Below are 19190 nucleotides of genomic sequence, written 5' to 3'. Positions count from 1 at the left end.
AGACAAGAATTACCTATGTCTCTCGCCACACCTACCCCTCGCTCTCTCTCCATCTATCCCAGGCCAAGAGACTAGCCCTTGGGCCCGTCTCCAGGGAGCTGCCCGTCCTCTGCAGTCAGCAGATGAGGCTGGAATTCTGGCCACGGGGAAGTGAGGAAGTAAGGGGTGGGCTTCCGGGAGAGACTTTAAAATCGGGGGGGCCCCTCCCCTCTCTCCCCTGCCCTCTCCTCAACTGGTTAAGTTTACGTGCGATGAGCAGGCCCAGGGACGGCAGGGCCTCCAGCAGTAGGCACGTGGGGACCTGAGACCCCCGCCAGCTTGTCTGGGCACGCCACTCAGCGTCTCAACACTTCATCTCCAGTCTAACAATCAACTCGGCTTCATCATCGACTGGCTGGACACAGCAAGACCGAGCTCCCAGGTTCCTGGGAGAGTCAGAGGAAGCACTAACATAGTCCCTGGAGCACAGAACACTCCGTACATCTCGCTTCCCTCCTTCCTTCCCGCTTCTCAGCTATTTTCACTGTTTTACTTATTTTCCTGACTAGACCATAATTATTAGGGATGAGCCTTCAAGTCTTTTGCAATGTTTATTTGTTGAGTGAATAAGTGAATGAATGAATGAGGGAGGGATGCAAAGCAAATGCTTAGAACCGTGAGATCAAAAATGTCCAATCTAAGAGAAATGCAGGAATCGGAGCATCTGGTGGAACTTCCTCATTGCACAACTGGATCCCAGAAAATAAACTCTGCCCCCGGCGCTGACACCAGCGAGCGCCCACGGGGGCCAGGCCCATCCAGCAACACGCACCCCTGCACAGGGGCAGGCTCCTCCCTCCTCAACTGTGGGTGAGCACATGTGGGAGAGCCAGCAGTTACACTGCTCACACACCAAAAGTGGGCCCCCAGTCAGGAAGGAAAAAGCCCGGGAGTCTCAGCCATGACAGGAAACCCCATAACATCCATCAGCAGGAAAACATCGACCCGAAGCACGGTGCTCGATGAGAGGTGCTGGTTTTGAGGTAAGGCCACATAGGAAGGCCCTTGAGGTGTATATAAGTGTGGGTACATATGCACAGACACACATTAAGACAACATGCACAGTGTGATCCTGTTTGTGTTAAAGGAAAAGAGCAGCTGTATGTGAGCACACACACACGTGTATAATGTATGCTTATATTAAATGCACGGGGAAAACAGTCTAGAAGGACATGGCTGCTGACAGCGGTTCCCTCTCTAGGGGAAGCTCGGCGACAGTCACAGGAACTTTTGCTTTTTATCATTATTCTTCTGTACTTTAAAAAAACACACATATTCATGCATTACCTATTTTTTAAATAATTTGAAGAATAATAGAAAACATAACAATGTGGATAAATCACCCAAACGTAACGATGAGCAGAAGAAGCCAGACATAAGGGGATGCACAGGTCAAGTTCAAGGACAGGCACTCTGACCATCATCGTAGCCCAGGGCAGTGAGGGGCACCGCGCGGAAAGGGAGCCAGGTGCCTCCTGGGTGAGAGTGGAAAGGATCATAGATCGCATACCACCCACAGTTTGGGGCCTTACTGTACGCTGTGCATCAAAGAGATTTTTAAAAAAAAAAACTGGTTGAAAACCAATCAAAATGCTTTGCACAACAGGACTGATAATTGAACAGTGGACTTTTTATTTCTACTTTTCTAAATTTCCCAAATTTTCTAAAATGAACTTCCTCTACTCTAAATGGAATACTTTGTTATTTAAAAGGGCACAAAGAGGGCCCACCCTGTGGCCAAGTGGTTAAGTTCGTGCACTCTGCTTTGGCAGCCCAGGGTTTCGCCGGTTTGGATCCTGGGCGCGGACATGACACTGCTCATCAAGCCACGCTGAGGTGGGGTCCCACATAGCAGAGCCAGAAGGACCTACAACTAGAATATACAACTATGTACTGGGGGGCTTTGGGGAGAAGAAGAAAAAACAAAAGATTGGCAACAGATGTTAGCTCAGGTGCCAATCTTAAATAAAAATAAAAATGCACAAAGAGAACAGATTCAAATAATTTTGAAAAGAAGAAAATTATGCTTGAATCAGTTCCCTGGAACTTACCTAAATGCTTCCTTATCTGTAGAAAGGGGACTGTTTCAGAGGCTGCTGAGGACTGGCCAGATAACTCAGAGAAGCGACTGCATCGAGGTGCCCAAGTAGGCGTTCCGTGGCTGTTACCACTGACAGTGGCCATCTCTCTAGAGGGCTCCTCGTCTGCCCACCACCTGCCCTCAGAGGACTTACCCCGGAGCTGGGGGAGATGGGAGGGAAGAAGGGAGATGGCCTCCAGTATCCGCTTGGGCCTGGGTCCCAGTGAAGGCTTCTTGGCTGCCCACTAGCTTTAGGGTCTCATCTCGTGACAGAATGTGGTCACCAGCTAGCACAACGTCAACACTTGGATCTACAGCAACAGCAAAAGAGAGTGTTTTCCACCTGCAGGCACACCCTGCTGAAACAAACCTCCTCGTTTCCCCATGGCTCAAGGGCATGGCAGGGGGCTAACCTGATCTTGGAAACTCCCCCAGCCCCACCCTGGCAGCATGTCCCAGATCCGACCACCTCTCATCACCCCACGGGCACCCCAGTGCAGGCCAGCACCCTCTGCTCTCCATGCCGCCCTGTCCTGGGCCCTGCACCGGACTGGCATGATCTGACTAACACGCAGCTGGAGCATGGCCCTCCTCTGCCCAAGCCCTCCGAAGGCTCTGCCTCGGGGTAAAAGCCAAAGTCCCTAAAAAGCCTACCTCCTGCCCCTCTCCTGGGGGCCTCCCTGTCACACCTGGAGCATGCCAGGCCTTCACATTGCTGCTCCCTCTCCCAAAAATGCCACCCCTGCCTCCTTCAGGGCTTCACTCAAAGCCACCTTCCTGGGGGCCCTCCAAGGCCCACGGGCCCTGAGAGGGCACAGCCTCCTCCTGAGTGCTGGTCACCTCCTACACTCGGCACCTATGCTCCTGAGTCACCTGCTTCCCCCCAGCTCTACGGGACGCCTATCTACCCACGGCAGCCCTGGCCCACAGCATGTCAAAGGGACTAGAGGAGTGAGACCGTCCTCATTAGACACCAGTCTGGGTTGGGAAGGGTTAGAAAGAATCCCGCCCCCAGCTGACGGAAGTGGGCGGGCTGGCACCATCTCTCCAACGGGCATTTCCACAACAGCTAGCAAAAGCCCTCACCCCAGGCACCCAAGAACACCATTTCTAAGACTCATCCTGAACAAATGGGTAAAGAAGATGTGGTATATATATGTAATGGAATACTACTGAGCCATAAAAAAAAAACAGAATCATGCCATTTGTGAGAACATGGATGGACTTTGAGGATGTTATGCTAAGCGAAACAAGTCAGACAGAGAAAGACAAACACCGTACAATTTCACTCATGTGTGAAGATAAACAAACACACAGATAAGAAGAATAGATAATGGTTACCAGACGGGAAGAGGGTGGGGGAAGGGCGAGGGGTAAAGGGGCACATGTGTATGGTGACAGATAAAAACTAGACTATTGGCGGTGAGCACAGTGCAGTCTATACAGAAGTTGAAATATATAATAATGTACACCCGAAATTTATAATGTTATAAGCCAATATGACCTCGATAAAATAATTTTTAAAAATTATTGAAGAACCAAAAAAAAGAAAGAATTCATCCTGAGCAGACGATGAAAGGGACAGAACTTTTGTGATCTTCCCTCCCCCCACGCCAGTCTTCTACAAAGAACATGCATTACACACACACATGGAAGAATCTGGAATTCTGGAAAAAGGAAAGGGAATGTTATCAGTGATAGAGAAAAAAATTTGATAAAAGGACAGTCTTTGCAGAGAGAAAAACCCAGATGAAGGAAACCTCGTGTTAAGAAAAGGGGCAACTCAAAGAAAGTTAGCAGTCGAATGAAGCATCTTTTAAGACAAAATGTCACACTCCAGGGGTTGGCCCTGTGGCCGAGTGGTTAAGTTCGTGTGCTCCACTTCAGTGGCCCAGGGTTTTGCAGGTCTGGCTCCTGGGCACAGACATGGCACCACTCATCAAGCCATGCTGAGGCGGCATCCCACATAGCAGAGCCAGAAGGATCTACAACTAGAATTTACAACCATGCGCGGGAGGGTTTTGGGGGGAAGAAGAAGAAGAAAGAAAAAAAGAAGATTGGCAACAGATGTTAGCTCAGGTGCCAATCCTAAAAAAGTCGCACTCTAACTTCTAATGTCCCAGAGTGATGCTGTGGCGTATGAGCCACACTTCCTGCCCAGGTACTGCGGAAATCCCACAGAGAGCCCAGAAAACTGAACACTGCAAGAATAATTGCTCATTTACCAACCAGACACCATATAGTCCCATTTTTCCCTCAGTGACTGTGTTAAACACACTTATGTGTTTAACTCAAACACCAAGCCTTTCACAGACTTGCCCTCTGGTGACAGCAGGGAAGCCTTTCCCAACTGCACCCAACCTCACCATGTGTGGACGGCACGGCAAGAGATCGGTCCTCTGGAGGGCGCGGGAGCCCACCCCACGCACTCGGGGCCAAGGCTCGCTGCTTGGCAGTCCTCGTCTCCTTTTCTGTCCCCACTCACAGGAGAGCAGAAATCAGGGACGCCCAGCGGTTGGGCAGACAGCACACGGCCCAGGGGGTGGGCACAGGCAGAGCTGGGAGCACCCCCAAGGCAGAGCCGGGGTGCAGCTTCTCCTCACTCTTTGTCAAGGGAGAGGAGCCCCGAGGAGGCTGCAGGGCGGCCCCCGCTCCTTCCCAGGAGCCCAGGCATGGGCTCTGCTGGGTCTATATACTCCCCGGGCTCCGCACCCTGAGTGGGACCCTTTCAGGACAGGAGCTGGGTGCACACTGTCTACACCCACCACTGCGCCTAACACATTCATGAGTGGGGACTCGGGGTATTTGCTGGAATAACTTTAAGTACAAGGGATAAACGTGCATTAATAAACAAATACTGCAGGACTATTTAGCTTAGGGATTAATCTGATACGCTGCATCAATTCCGTCTTAAGCTACGTAAAGCTGCAAATATTTACTTATGAAAGAAGGCTGCCAATTAGCCACTGTGTCCTAGACACAGGCGCACGGTGACTTACCCTGGGGATTCCAGTCCTCCCCTCTAGGCTGACACGCTTGTGAGACTCACACCCGTCCAGTCCTCCCCTCTAGGCTGACACGCTTGTGAGACTCACACCCGTCCCATCCCCCGGGAACATGAAGGCCAGTGAGAGACAGAAAGGAACACCAAACCCACGCAGACAGGGTCCCACAACGGCCTGGCAGCCACTCACTCACTCTCCCCAGCCCACCCGGCATGCCCATACCCCCAGAGCCCCATGGAGGCAGGGGCCGTGTGGCACTGGGCAGCCACAGGCATGCCCGGGAGGAGGCCCACTCTCACCCTCGGCTGCGCTGGCCAGGTTCCAGCCCTGCCGGGGGTCCACAGTCGTCTCCCCAGGCCCACTCTGGCTGCCAATGTCCAGGCAGTCAGCCAGGTCTGGCAGCGGCAGGGAACTGTCATATGCGGGGTCCATGTAGTGGTAGAAACCAGGAATCAGGAAGGTGATGTTCTAGAAAACAAAGGGTGGCATTTTAGGACCTGGCAAGAATTCACACTGACCCACTGGACCATCCATCGTCCCTTCAGTGGAAAGAATGGAACGATGTGAGCACCTCTCTGGATGAGGTTGGAAAAGACCCAGGTCATGTTCCTCCTGACAGACCTGAAGCCCCTCTGATGCTCAACATGGAATTCATGAATTGTTTTCCTTTTGCTTATGAGAAAACTAAATGAACACTCTGAAGCTGGTCATGCCGACACCCACGCATCTTCGGAGCAGATGCCTGGCCTGGGCCACACGTCTTCCTCACACCCAGGAGCCGTGTTTGCATGTTTCCCCTCACTCGGCCCACTGGGAACGAGGCATGGCCCAGCATAAAAGGGCAAAAGGACCTTGGGCAGCAAGAAACCGGCCCCTGAGGTCCAGCAGGCACCTCTGCTGCACTGGCCATGCCTTAGCGTGAGGGTCCCAGGCCAGAAGTCACAAGGACAGGTGCTTTCTCTGAATGTAAGTGGCCCCCACTCCCAGACGGTGGCCCGCGGCCACACGAATCAGAACACACTCTAACCTCAGAGGGACATTCAGAGTCCACCCACACACACCCCTCAAAGGCTGGGATGCCCTCAACGTTCCTGTGCAAATCCCTGGTCCAGAAATTATGCATCATTGACCTCAATTGAACTAAGTGTGACTTAATTTAACTAAAACTTAGCTCACTCGCATCTCAGTGTCTCTATCAGAGAACAGAGAGGACCTGCTGTTGGAGCCTCAAATCAGGCGAGAAAGTTGACTGGCTGTCACACTGTCACCGTGTCTTGGGTCGGCTCTGGCATGAGCGACAAGAGGCCACGGACGCTCCCTCCCTCTGCAGCAGCCTCTGGTGAACAAGGCACCCCCTGAAAGGCTGCGGGGTATGGGGGCCGCTAGGAGTCAGGAGCCAGGCACTCACAGCAGCGGGAGGGGTCAGGGGCCACCACCTCTCCTTCCCCGATTACTCCCTTCCCACTGATTGGGGGACCCATGTCCCCACCTAGGGAGCCCTCTAGGACCCCCCAAGGAGGGGCATTCTGAGGCTGCCTGAGATCCTCACCCTGGGAGCCCTGCCACCAAGCACCACACAGGGGCTCCCGACGCTGGCCCCAATCGGCCAGATCCGTGAGCGGACGAGCCTGGGGAGGACGCCACCCCCAGCCAACACCACATGGTATAAAATGAGCTGTCCTGCTAAGCTCAGCCCAAAGGGCCGACCTGTGACCAAAATTCATGATGGTGGTGTTTTAGGCACTAAGTTTGTGGTGTTTGTTTGCAATAACAGACACCCACTGCTCAGCACAGTCCTGGACAAGAAAAATAGGTCAGTCAACACCCCCAGCAGGCCTGGCTCTGTGTGCAGAGCCTTCCACCTCCCCCTGTTCAAGGAATTTAGAGAATGCTCAACCCAAGGAAGAATGTTATAGAAACACCTTCCTCCAGCCCTACCACACAACAGGCTCCCATGACGGCCCCCAGGACAGTCCAAGGTGTAGACGAGCCCCGGCCTGCAGGTTCAGAGCGAACCCCACAGCTGTGACAGACACCTCATCCAATAACAGACATGACTTCATACGGGAAGGGGCTTCAAGGAGAGAGCCCCCTCCCTCTCCAGGGGCAGCACATTGCATATGACAGGAGCCCAAGGGCTGAAGATGGTCCAGGGGTCATCGAGTGCTCAATGTGGGGTGCAGAGAAAGGAGCAGGCAGCAGGAGTCAGGGAAAGCCAGGGAGCTGGACAAGAAGAGAGACGCACATGGCCTGTGACAACACACACCCTCACTGTGGGACACAGAGCAGCTTCCCCACAGGGGCCTCGGCCAGCACTCCGGGGAGGGCCCCACCTTGCCCAGGAGCTCTGTCTTCCCATAGCCGAACAGCATCAGCGCAAAGCTGTGGTTGATGCCGTAAATGGTCCCATCTGGCAGGAGGGTGATGAGACCGCTGATGGTGGAGAACACCCAGATGGATGCCGAGTAACCCCATTTGGGGGCCGCCTTGCCATCTTCAGCCTCCTCACTACTGGGTTTGGATTTCAGTTTTAAGCTCAGAGGGAACGTGGTGCCATCCTTGGCTCTTCCAACAGACCTCTGAATCTTGAGATTCTGAAAAAGAGACACGCCACTGAGCTGACAGCAGCATCTCATGTGCCCGAGCGGGGAGTCTTTGCTGCTTTGGATTTCAATCCCACCCCATGCCCGTCGTGGGGAGCAGCCCCAGAACATCTCACTCCCACCCTGCTCTTCTTTCCTCCATCTCCCCACGCCCCGCCCTCACCCCAGGGAATGCAGAGCTCTGACCCGGAGCCATGCCTGGGGACCGGGAGACCCGAGGCCCCACATGAGAACAGCCGAGCACAACGCACGCAAGGGCAATCAAGAAACGCACCAGGACTGGACCGGCATCTGTGAGGCCCCGGAGGGCAGAGAAGCCAGTGTTTCTCCCGCCTCCTCGGCCTTGGAGCTCTGCTATCCCCAGGGTCCCACTTCTGTGGGCGGCACCAGCCCTCACTCCAGCCCCTGTCCTCCAGCCTGGGGGCAGTGGCTTCCTGCTGAAGCTGACCTTGGGTGGGCTGACCATTCCCCACCTGCCTCCCCAGTCCTCCAGCACCCACGCAGCCAAGTCCCTGTGTGACATTTCGCTGCTCTACTTAGAATGCACTCGGCTTCCCAAGTAAATCCTGATGAGGCAGCATCCCCACCCACAGGCTTCGAGAGTGTGCTCCCTTTCTGGTTCAAGATGGCAAAGCGGCCCAGGCCTTTGTGCCCACACCCTCACCCAATCCCACCTGCCCTTTTGTTTGAGGGTTCACCTGTACGACATGAGATCTGTAGGGCCCTGAATGTGGGGGAGCTCCCACTTCACCAGCACTGTGCCCTGAATGGGGCCAGAACCCGAGACCGCGGGCTCGCTGTGGCAAGCCTGCAGGCCGGGACCCCAGGTCCCAGTGAGCCCCGCACAGAAGCAGGGCACAGTGTCTGTCTCCACCTGCTGCTGGGGCGTCGAGGGGCTCAGTCCCAACCACAAACGCGCTGCTAGGAGCATGGTACACATGCCTTCTGGCGCAAACCTCTTTCGGGTATGTACCTGGGGTGGTGGGGGCTTTGCTTATGTTTAGATTTAGCAGATGCTGCCAAACAGTCTCCAACGTGATTGTACCAGCTGAAGCTCCCACCAGCTTTGAGGCCCAAGTGGCTACTCCTTTAGGACAGGACAAAAGACAGAGAAAGAATAGGACTGGGGGGTCCTAGGGGCTTCCAATAGAGCTGGAAAGCTTAAAACAATAAATGACCAGCTCAGAGGGTTCAGCTCTTAGCCTGAGGCCAGCCACAGAACCACAGAGGGCCAATGGATGTCCTGAAAGAACCTCTACTTCTTGTGGCAGCAGAGCCAACTTCAGCCAAAAACCAGCTGTCCGGTCTACTCCTGCAGGTCCCTGGGACGTGACAGCAGCTGAATCCGTAGCAAGGAGGGTCACTCACGTGAAGGCCGCACACGAGCTGGGAAATGGGGCCCCTGGAAACCGGGGCAGCTCAGCTGATGACAGAACCTCCACCCCACCCCAAACCTCTAGTGCCCCGCAAAGCAGCCAAGTCCCCCCACTGACCCGCCATCCTGTCTTGAGGGGAAACCTGCCATCACGCAGGCCCCCCTGCTCCTCTCAGACCTCTCAGGAAAGAGAGACCCGGCCCCCTGCACACTCCAAGGAGAGGACTGAGGGGAGGGGGCGGTCAGTCGGTGAGCCACACAGGCTCTGACCCTTGGTCAAGACTTCGGAGCCCAGAGAGCTCCAAGCAAAACCTGTCCCACTGCGTCCATGTGCAGGACACTCCTGCTGTCAGGAACCTGGCCTACATCTCCAGGCTATGGATTCGGGTCTAAGAACTTGAGGGTCACCAGGTAAATAGCTCCAGCAGCCACGCGGCCACGTGCTGCAGGCGGTCAGGGCTCCTACCTTTGGGACATGCTCGCCAGGTGGAGGGAGCTGCACAGAAGGGACCAGGTCTGTGATGCGCTGCCCGACCACTTCCTCCCCAGACGCGTACCCGTGCAAATGAGCAAAGACGCTGTCACATGACGTGATGGTTCCCTGGGAGGAAAAGCCAGTGTTTTTAAGTGTTACAATGAAAACATCTCAGCTTTAAACTTCACAGAACGCTAACGTCTTCAAGCAGAAAGCAAGACCGTTAGCGCTAGTCCTGTACCAGAAGCGCAAGAGGGAGGCACCCACGTGACCCTTTCCCTCCCGCTACAAGTGCCACAGTGCTGATTCCAAGGCACCCTGCAGAAGCCAGCACACACTGGAGGCTTGTCAGCAAGAAGTACCGCCACACACACAGCTCGTGCGAGTGCTGTCTATATGACAACCACCATGCTGAGGGTTTCACATATATCATTTTACTGAAGTGCTAAAACAATCCTATGAGTCATTACGATTATATCCAATTTTACAGATGGGGAAATTGAGGCACAGAGAGATTTGGGCCCCTTGACCAAGCACACACGATCAGTAAGGGGCATAGCTGCAGGCAGACCCTCCAGAACTCCAAGCCCTCTTTCTGCCCAAAGGCACTGAGCGAGGAACAAAGTTTGCTGAAGTGCAGGGAGAGGAGAGGCGTGGTCAAGCTACTCGCAGCTGAGAAGTGTGGTCAAGCAACTCACATCGCTTTGGAAGGCAACCCAGGCCGAGACCCTCTCCACAGGCTCCAGCACGACCACGCAGCAGAGGCTGTGTTCCTGCTTCATCCGCTTCATCCACACGGACACCGGAATCTTTTCCCTGCTGCAGCTCACAATGTCCACCTGCGGGCACAGACGGGCTCACGCCTGACTGCCCCCCGGCCGCCAGGCCCTCCCCGACTCCAGGGATGGGGGCATTTCAGACTTCTGCTCACCTGCCCTACGTTTTGGAAACTAACCAAAGTACAATTAAGGTTTCCGACACCTGACCTTATGCTCTGAGTGAACGTTCTATCAGAAGAGTAGATTTATTTTTCATCCTCAGCTTCATGGTAATATAGCAAGGAAAAAATAGCAGTATCCTTTATTTCTTAAAGAAAGAGACACCAGTACAAGCTGACTATCTTAAATTTCTTCTTCCTAGTAGTCAGTCTCTTGGACGGATGATTTTTTTGGATGTGGTTGATCCTACCTAACTTCTCTAGTGCCTGAAGCTCAGGGCTCACCATCTAACCCGTCAACGTGCCGGTTGGAGGCATCATACGGGAACATCAGAGCTCCAGGGCGGCCTTTCCGGTCCCACTAGCCCCTCCAACAAACACCAGACAAACTGGAGATTCGGAAGCGAAGACAATAAAATTATGTCACTGACATGGCACCCTGCAGGTCTGCAAAATGCTAGTCAAGCTTCCTCCTTCATCAAGCAGCACCAGGGATACCTGTGTCACCCTTCACGCCAGGCCAGCAGCAACATTGTTTCTGTTCCCGGGACGCCTCCCGCCCGCCACCACTGCAACACACCAATGCTGAGGGGGCGCTAGCGCCTACAGTGACCAGTGACAGCAGGCCCCCAGCGCACACTCCAGGCGGGCAGCCCTCCGAGGGGCCTGCACTCACCACTGTGCCGAACACAACGGCAGCGCGCCCATCGGCCTCCACGCACTCCTCACTGAGGGCTTCCACCACATCGGAATCTGGCTTCAGGAAGAACTGCGTGAGCTTCTGGCCGATCAGGTTGTGGCTGCTGTATCCCAGGAGCTGGCAGGCTTTGTCATTGGCAACCAGGATCTGAGGGTGGCAGGGAGGAGACAGCACAAGCATCACCTAGAGCACTCCTCGAATTCCTGATAATAGCCAAGAGAAGGCGGCGCGGGCACCCACCGGGGGTGGCCCAGAGACCCATCCTCCTCTGACGTCCTACTGTCGGTGGGCTCACAACCCTGATGCCCTTGGGTCCTCCGGAGTCTCGACCACGTGGAAACAAGAACGTCCACCAGTCAGTGCATCAGACGGTGTCCAGACTGGAACCACGTGTCCTTCACCCACCGAGAGGGGCACACCATGTCATTGGGACGGAGGAAGAGATGGGGATCTATACCACTCTTCTTGCCCATCTAACAATTTCAGCTATTTGTGTATAAATGTGCATTATGCAAAGACATTTAATTCAAACACTGAATATCCCTTCTTATTTTAGTTGAGCCAACACTTTAGCAAGCACGAGTAAATGACGTGCTTCATCCCTCTCCTTGAATCTCTCTCTTGAGGAGAGGCTTCAGTTTGTTTTGCCTGATTCATATTTAGGTCTCCAAATTCATATCTATTTTGCTACAATAGGCAAAACCAGACGTTTTTCTAATTGCACTTAAAACACACAAATTCCTGTCTGAGGTTACAGGTTGAAGGCACGGACCCCAAACCCACAGCCGGGTCACAAACCGAACCAAATACCTGCGTAGTCTTGGCGTCCACAGTGAAGATGGCCTTGTTCGGGTTGCACACGGGGGCTGGGAGCAGGGGCACAGACCACCCTGAGGGCAAGCCGCGCAGCAGGGAGCAGCAGGACGTGCTGCCCAGGGACCCGGCCAGGTCCGCCTGCTCAGGCGTGGCTGGGCAGTGCAGTTTGCTGGTGCAAATATTTTGGGCAGCCAACGATGACAAACAGTAGGAGCTCCATCTGTCTTCTGGAAAGAAAAGGAAAGGAAGCTTTAGACTTCACATGGCTGCCAGCTCGGGTGAAACACAAAGCACACAGCCCCTGCACCCATCTCCTGCAAAGAATCCAAGGATTAAATGAACTGCAGAGTTGACTCTCTAATCATGCATCTGAACAGTCCCCAGAGTCCCCCTACACAACCACCAGGCACCTCGCAGCCACACAGAGCCATGTCCCATCAGAAGCACAAAGGATCCAAGCTCAACATTTATTTCTGTGTAAGGAACACTCCGGATCCTCCCGCCCACCCTCCAAGGGGTTCTCTTGCAAACATCCCCTTTCTCCTCTGTCCCTCATTCTGAGACCCAGAGCCCCTCCAACTACTGCCCCATCACTTGTTCCTGGACAATCTCACAAAGTCAAGAGCTACCTGCTGTCTCCACTCCCCCTCCCTCCATTCTCCCTTCTCATTCACCCATCAGGTTCACTCCCCACCACTCCAGAAAATCTGCTCTCAGCAACATCTCCAGTGGCTCCCAAGATGCTCAACCCCGTGGTCAATCCTCAGGCCTCACCCTACTCCACCCTCAGCAGCACTGGGCCCGGAGGGCCGCTCCCCACCTCCCAAACCACCTGCCCTGGGCAGAGTACCTTCTCCCTCCACCTTCCTGACCTCTCACCACTGTGGGACCCCAGACTCCGCCTCAGAACCTCCACTCCATCCCAGCCGCTCCTTGGTGGCTTTACATACACTTCACACAGAAATGTGCTGATGGCCCCACTCTTACACCCCTAGCCCTGACCCCTTTCCTGGGCTCCAGCTACCTGCTCCCCATCTTTCCTGTCTCAGTAAATGTCAACTCCATCCTTGTAGCAGCTCAAAAACGGGCCAAACAAACATGACTCATCCCTCCTTCCCCGCTGGGTCCTTTGTAGAGGAGTCGACTTTCTCAGTTCGTGACCTCACCCTGACGTTCTCTGAGGCTGGAAACTGCACAGCCATCTGCCCCCTGGCCCTCCTCTTCCCAGGCAGCCAATCCCAAGCCTGGCTTGACCCCTCCTTGTGCCTAAGGACAGGCAGAGTGACACCAGCTCTGCCTCTTCTCCCCTTGCAGCCACCACAACAACCTGTCTGTGGGCCAGTGCCCCCAGTCGAAAGGCGGCTGCCCGCCTGCCTCTCAGACCTGCCCGGCCCCTCCCTGCAGCATCTCTGGCCCTCCTCACAAAAACCAGCATATGCCGCCCTCTGAACACACCCAGCCCTGCCGTCCCCTATGCCGGGGAGCTCAGCTCCAACCCTCCTCCTCCTCTGTCAGCCACTCCTCTCCTGAGCCCCTTTCCTCCAGCTCCAGGCCACCTCTTCACTGTTCCAGGTCCACCCAACTTCAAGCAGGCACCTGCTGTCTCCTCGAGCATCCCCCTCAGACGACAAGCCCCTCAAAGGCAGAGTGATGCTCTCTTCCTCACTGTGTCTGGGCTCTGGAGGCACCGACGGACTTGGAGAAGGAAGTGAACGGGGGCACGGGGGGCAGTGGGTGCCCCACAGTTCTCAGCCTACCCCTGGGAGCCCCACAGCCCACATTGTGAGGTTGGCTGCCCACGGGCCTGTCTAATTTGGCTGTGTCTGGGAGAAATGCATCAGCCTGCAGTGTAGTCAGTAAATATTTACTGAACCAAATTAGCAAAGCTATATTTCACTTGTCACGCAGCCTAGCCCAGGACGGTGTCCTCACATACTCTGAACGAAGAAATAACGTTTTGCTCTAATTTGACCCTGAAACATGGAGGCAAATTCCAACTGCTGCCTGAAAGGGAGAGTTTCATGCCTAAGAATCAGCAGAACAAATGCAGCAGGAAAGGGTCCTGCTGGCGTCGTCCGCCAGCATGCACCGGGCACCCAAACGCCTTTCCTCTGCAAGAGCAGAATGACAGAATAACTGAACAGAGCCAAGAGCGACTCTGCACTTCCATTTTCAAGGGTGATGCCCACAATGATCAGAAGGGTGGTTACCTGAGAGAGCCATCCTACTCTGGCAGAGTTTCGAAAGCCCATTCCTTCTGCTCAGATGTCTGCGGGCCGAGGACAAGGACTTGTTGGGCTCGGAGGCAGTGGTCTGCGCAGAGGGGCTCTCTGTGGGCGCTGGCAAGGAGGAGCTCCCGCATAGGGACCTCTGGTTCTCTTCAAAGGCCGCGGAGCCTCCGTCCTCCATCTGGAGACGGTGGGCCAGTGGGACAATCGTCAATTAGAAAATAAAGTGAACCTGATCAACGTCTGCAATGCAAGAACATAAAGGCAGTTTAACCAACTAATTCTTCGCAAGGCTGAGTTAAGCTCAGCCCCAAAGGACTCACTGCCAGCCTGGGTGGGAACCTAAAAAACAGCTTCGTACCAAAGTCGTGCTAAAAGAAGAAGCTCATTGAGTGAAATGCATAGGAAGGGATGGGAAAGAGAAAAGGAAAAACAGGAATAAAACAGGGCAGAAAGGATGGGGGCTGCAGGTCCACACGAACTGAAAATGCTCGCAGGTTAAGAAGAACGTTACCAACGGCACAAGAACGCGCCAGCGTGGGAGGGTCTGCTTGGCCCCCTCGGCCCCAGCTTTCCCCAAATCCTGTGGCTCCAACCGGCTGCACCCAGAATCACCCATGAAACTTCCAACAAAATAGAAACACAAGGCCAAGGCTGAGAATCTGGAGATGGGCTGGCACCAGATGTTTGTGTTTTTGTTTTTAACTTTTTATTTTTGGATACTTGTAGATTCTCACAGAGATATAAGAAAAAATACAGAAAAAACCCACGTGTCCATCACCAAGTTTCCTCCCTGGTGACATCTTGCACAGCTGCAGGACAGAGCCACTGCCTGAAGGCTCAGGCCGGGGCCCTGAGCAAGTGAAGCATCCAAGGGGCCAGGACGACGTGCCCACCCAGACAAAGACATTGCTAGAAAAGGAAACTACAGACCAATAACTCTTACAAACATGGATGTAAAAATCCCCAAGAAAATATTAGCAAATCCATCAAGTAATATGCAAAAAGGATAAAACACTACAACCAACTAGGGCTTGTCACAGGAATGAAAGGCTGGTTTAAGATTTGCAGGTCAATTGGCGTAAGCCACCATATCAACAGGCCAAAGAAGAAAAATCACACAATCATACCAAAGGATGCAGAAAAAGCATTTGACAAAATCCAACACCGCTTCATGAGAAAAACTCTCAACAATTAGGAATGGAGGAGACCTTCCCCCACCTGACAAAGAGCACACAGGAGAAACCTACACCTGACCACACACCTGACAGTGAAAGTCTGCAGGCTTCCTTCTGAGGTCAGGAGCAGGGCAAGGAAGTCCCTTGAGCCTCTTCAATTCAGCACTGTCCTGGAGGTCTCTGCCAGCACACAAAGGCAAGAAAAAGAAATCAAAGGCATACATACGGGGAAGGAGGGCATAAAGCTGTCTCGATTCACAGAAGACATGACCATAAACAGAGAAAATCCTAAGGATTCACAAGAAGACTCACAACCTGATTTTCTGAAAAGGGCGTGGAGGGTAAAGCTTTCAAACAGACACTTCACCAAAGAAGATGTACAAGTCTCAAAGGAGCGCACGAGAAAATGTCCACCGTCACTAGTCATCAGGCAAAGGCAAAGTAAACCCACTGTGGGCTATCATCACACAACTGCTAGGCTGGTTAAAATTAAAAAGAATGGAAATACGAAGTGTTAGTAAGGATGGGGAGCAGCTGGAACTCTTGTATACTACTGGTGGCAATATACAATGGGACATACACCCACTGTGGAAAGCAGTTTGCCAGTTAGGACACAGTAATTGCACTCCGAGGTATCTACCCAAGGGAAGGGAAAGCACATGACCATAGACTTCTACACAAATGTTGACACCAGCTTTATTCTTTTTATTTTTTTTTAAGACATTTATTCTTTCGTCCTTTTTTTTTTCTTAAAGATTTTATTTTTTCCTTTTTTTTTTCTCCCCAAAGCCCCCCGGTACATAGTTGTGTATTCTTTGTTGCGGGTTCTTCTACTTGTGGCATGTGGGATGCCGCCTTAGCGTGGCTTGACGAGCAGTGCCATGTCCGCGCCCAGGACTCGAACTAACGAAACACTGGGCCGTCTGCAGCGGAGCGTGCGAACTTAACCACTCGGCCACGGGGCCAGCCCCTCACCACCAGCTTTATTCTTAATAGCCCCACACTGGAAACAGTCCAAATGTCCATCAAGAGGAGAATAAGCAAAGTGAAGCACATCCACACTAAGGAATCCTGCTCAGCAATAAAAACGAATGAACTGGTGACACAAACAATGGCATGGGTGAATCTCAGAATCGTTAGGCTGGGGGACAGCAGCCAGACACAGAACACCACATCTTGTAGGATTCCACTGACATGAAGCACTAGAAAAGACAAACCTGATCTATAGGGAGGACAGAAAGCAGAGCAGTGGTTGTCTGGGGCCAGTGGTGGGGAGAGCAAGGGGATTGACCAAGGAAGAGCATGAACGAATTTCTTCGAGTAACTTAGGAAGTGTTCCATGACTCGGCTGTGGTTGTGACTGCAGAAACATGTCTCAACCGTCAAAGAACTAGGTACTTAACGTCACTACATCTTATTGTATGTAAATTACATCTCAATAAAGTTAACTTTTAATGTCGATGGATGGGTAAAACGAGCAGGTGGTCACAGCTGAAAAGAAAACTAGCGATTTGGAAGATATATTTGAATAACTCAGAATGCAACACAGAGAAACAAGAACATAAAAATATGAGAGAGAAGTTAAGACACAAAGACTGGGACAATCTAACACCTAACTGCAGAGAGAATAGAGAGGAGGAAACATTTGAAGAGATAAGAGTGAATGATCTTCAATAACAAAGAAATAAATCCACAGATCCAGGCCCCTCTGAGGGCACTCAGACTACCAGATGTGAAATTCAAGATGAAACCATAGTTATTGGGTTGGGGTTTCTGGGCAGGAATAATAGAACTGATCAAAGGAACAAATGGGAGCCCAGCAAAAGGGCTGTGCATGTACGAACACTTGATATAGGACTGAGGGAATATTACTTATCCCTGAAGAAATATGGGCTATTCACATTCATATGAAGGTGCTGGGACAACTCACTGTCCAGATGGGAAACAAAGAAAACAGAGCTATCAACACACCATCTGCGAAAATCAAAACACCAAACTTTTAGAAGAAAACTAGAAAGACTTTCTGTAAGATTTTGAGTGGGGAAATTATTGGGTGTTGGTTTTTTTGGTTTTTTTTTTTTTTAGGAAGATTAGCCTTGAGCTAACATCCATGTCCATCTTCCTCTACTTTATATGTGGGACACCTGCCACAGCATGGCTTGATAAGCAGTGCATAGGTCCGCACCCAGGATCCATGCCTGCGAACCCTGGGGCCTCCAAAGCGGAGTGCATGAATCTAACCACTGCACCACTGGGCCACCCCAGGAAAGCTTTTTTTTTTTTTAACCAAGCAAAGGAACTTCTGGGAAAGTACTCCTTGCTCTTATGGCTGAACTTCTGGAAGCAACCACCTTTCTCCCAATAGAACAAAAGCTAGGAAGCAAATAGCTCCAATTGCTCCCACTGCTGGTGTACACCAGGAGCAGAACCAGCCTCAGGATAAAGCCAACAGAGTGAACAGCAGAGCAGAAAATGGCGAGGGTGTAATTTTGAGCCACTGGGTGAAACCTGCCTTCTTCTGAACTTCAGGTTTGGAGGCTCTTTACTCACCCTCAGAGCCATTCTGAGACTTCATCTGTTTCTTGCATCAAGGCATCCTAAAGAATACCCAGGATGATGGTGGTAAGCAAAGGGCACCAACCAGATCCCAAAAGTCACCAAAGGCTTTGTGGAAGAGGCATCAGCAGAGCTGAGCCGGGCAAAGTGAGTGAAGAAGCCTTCCAAGCAGTGGCACCTTAAGGCAAAGACTCCCACAGTGCCCTCGGGGAGCAGTCAGTACACAGGAGAGTAAGTGGAGGGGGCCCACTGAGTTCTGGTAGAACTCCCAGGGCCGCCTATTCCTGCCCAAGCAGTCTGGGTTTTATCCCAAAGATTGACTTTAAGGGTTCTACACTTGGAAGTAACATGACCAGATATGCATTTTGCAAGACCACTCCAGGGGCAAGGCGGGGGCAGGGTTTACAGTAATCCAGGCAAATTATGAGGCCTTAAATTAAAGCAATGGCAGAAAGATGGAGAGGGGAGCCCAGAAGAGAAAAATCGACATCGAGTTGACACAGAAGTACTGGGTGATGAGATGTGGAAGGTAAGAAAGGAAAAGGCATCAAGACCACATCCCAAGTTTTCAGCTCAGGCCGTTTTCTGGGAAAAGGAAAACCGGTGAAGAGGAGATTAAGGATAAAGCCCAGGGATGCATGGGACATCCAAGTGGGGATGTCAGGAAGCAGTGGACATGCACACTGCGGCTCAAGCATTCACCCACAAATATCCACTGACAAGCTCATGGATGCCAGGCACATCCTGGAGCTCACCTCCTGGGAGGAGGATGGACACTACTAAGTAAACAAAACGCACAGTTAACCTTAGGCGAGAGGACCGAGTGCGGGTGGGTTAGGCCGAGGCGGGGCGTTGCGGCGGTAGGCGCAGTGCAGCCCCGGGGCCCGCAGGGTGCGGCGCCGGCCGGGACAAACGGCCGAGACGGCGCGGGCCACCATCTGGCCAGGGCTGCAGGAGGGGACGCGGGTAGCGCAGGGGCACAGAGCTCGTGTTGGGCTCGTCCGAGGGCCGCGCCAGGGACGGGCCGAGGCACCCCGCGGAGCCCAGATCGCCTCTCTCCGGTAGGCTTCTCACCTGGGGCGGCAAGGGTCACCCGGCCACGCTCGCTTCTCCCCGCCGGCAAAGAGCTGATCCTCGCCCGTAGCCCCACTGACCAATCGCAGAGCGACTTGCGCCAATTGACATGCGCCACGAGCCA

At 52.9% G+C, this 19190-nt stretch overlaps 1 protein-coding gene across 1 annotated transcript in view; it reads right to left on the bottom strand.

The window, feature by feature from the left end:
* Positions 1 to 19121, bottom strand: part of PASK (PAS domain containing serine/threonine kinase) — a 35191-nt gene extending 16070 nt beyond the window's left edge. The window contains 9 exon segments of the mRNA XM_070489174.1: positions 2274 to 2430; positions 5424 to 5592; positions 7458 to 7718; positions 9569 to 9703; positions 10276 to 10416; positions 11191 to 11361; positions 12025 to 12257; positions 14241 to 14439; positions 19067 to 19121. Coding sequence (XP_070345275.1) covers positions 2274 to 2430; positions 5424 to 5592; positions 7458 to 7718; positions 9569 to 9703; positions 10276 to 10416; positions 11191 to 11361; positions 12025 to 12257; positions 14241 to 14439 — 1466 coding nt within the window. The 5' untranslated portion in view covers positions 19067 to 19121.
* Positions 19122 to 19190: the final 69 nt, after the last annotated feature.

This window comes from Equus asinus, chromosome 19 (genome assembly GCF_041296235.1).
Source record: "Equus asinus isolate D_3611 breed Donkey chromosome 19, EquAss-T2T_v2, whole genome shotgun sequence".
NCBI lineage: Eukaryota > Metazoa > Chordata > Mammalia > Perissodactyla > Equidae > Equus > Equus asinus.
This window is presented reverse-complemented; position numbering and strand designations above follow the sequence as displayed.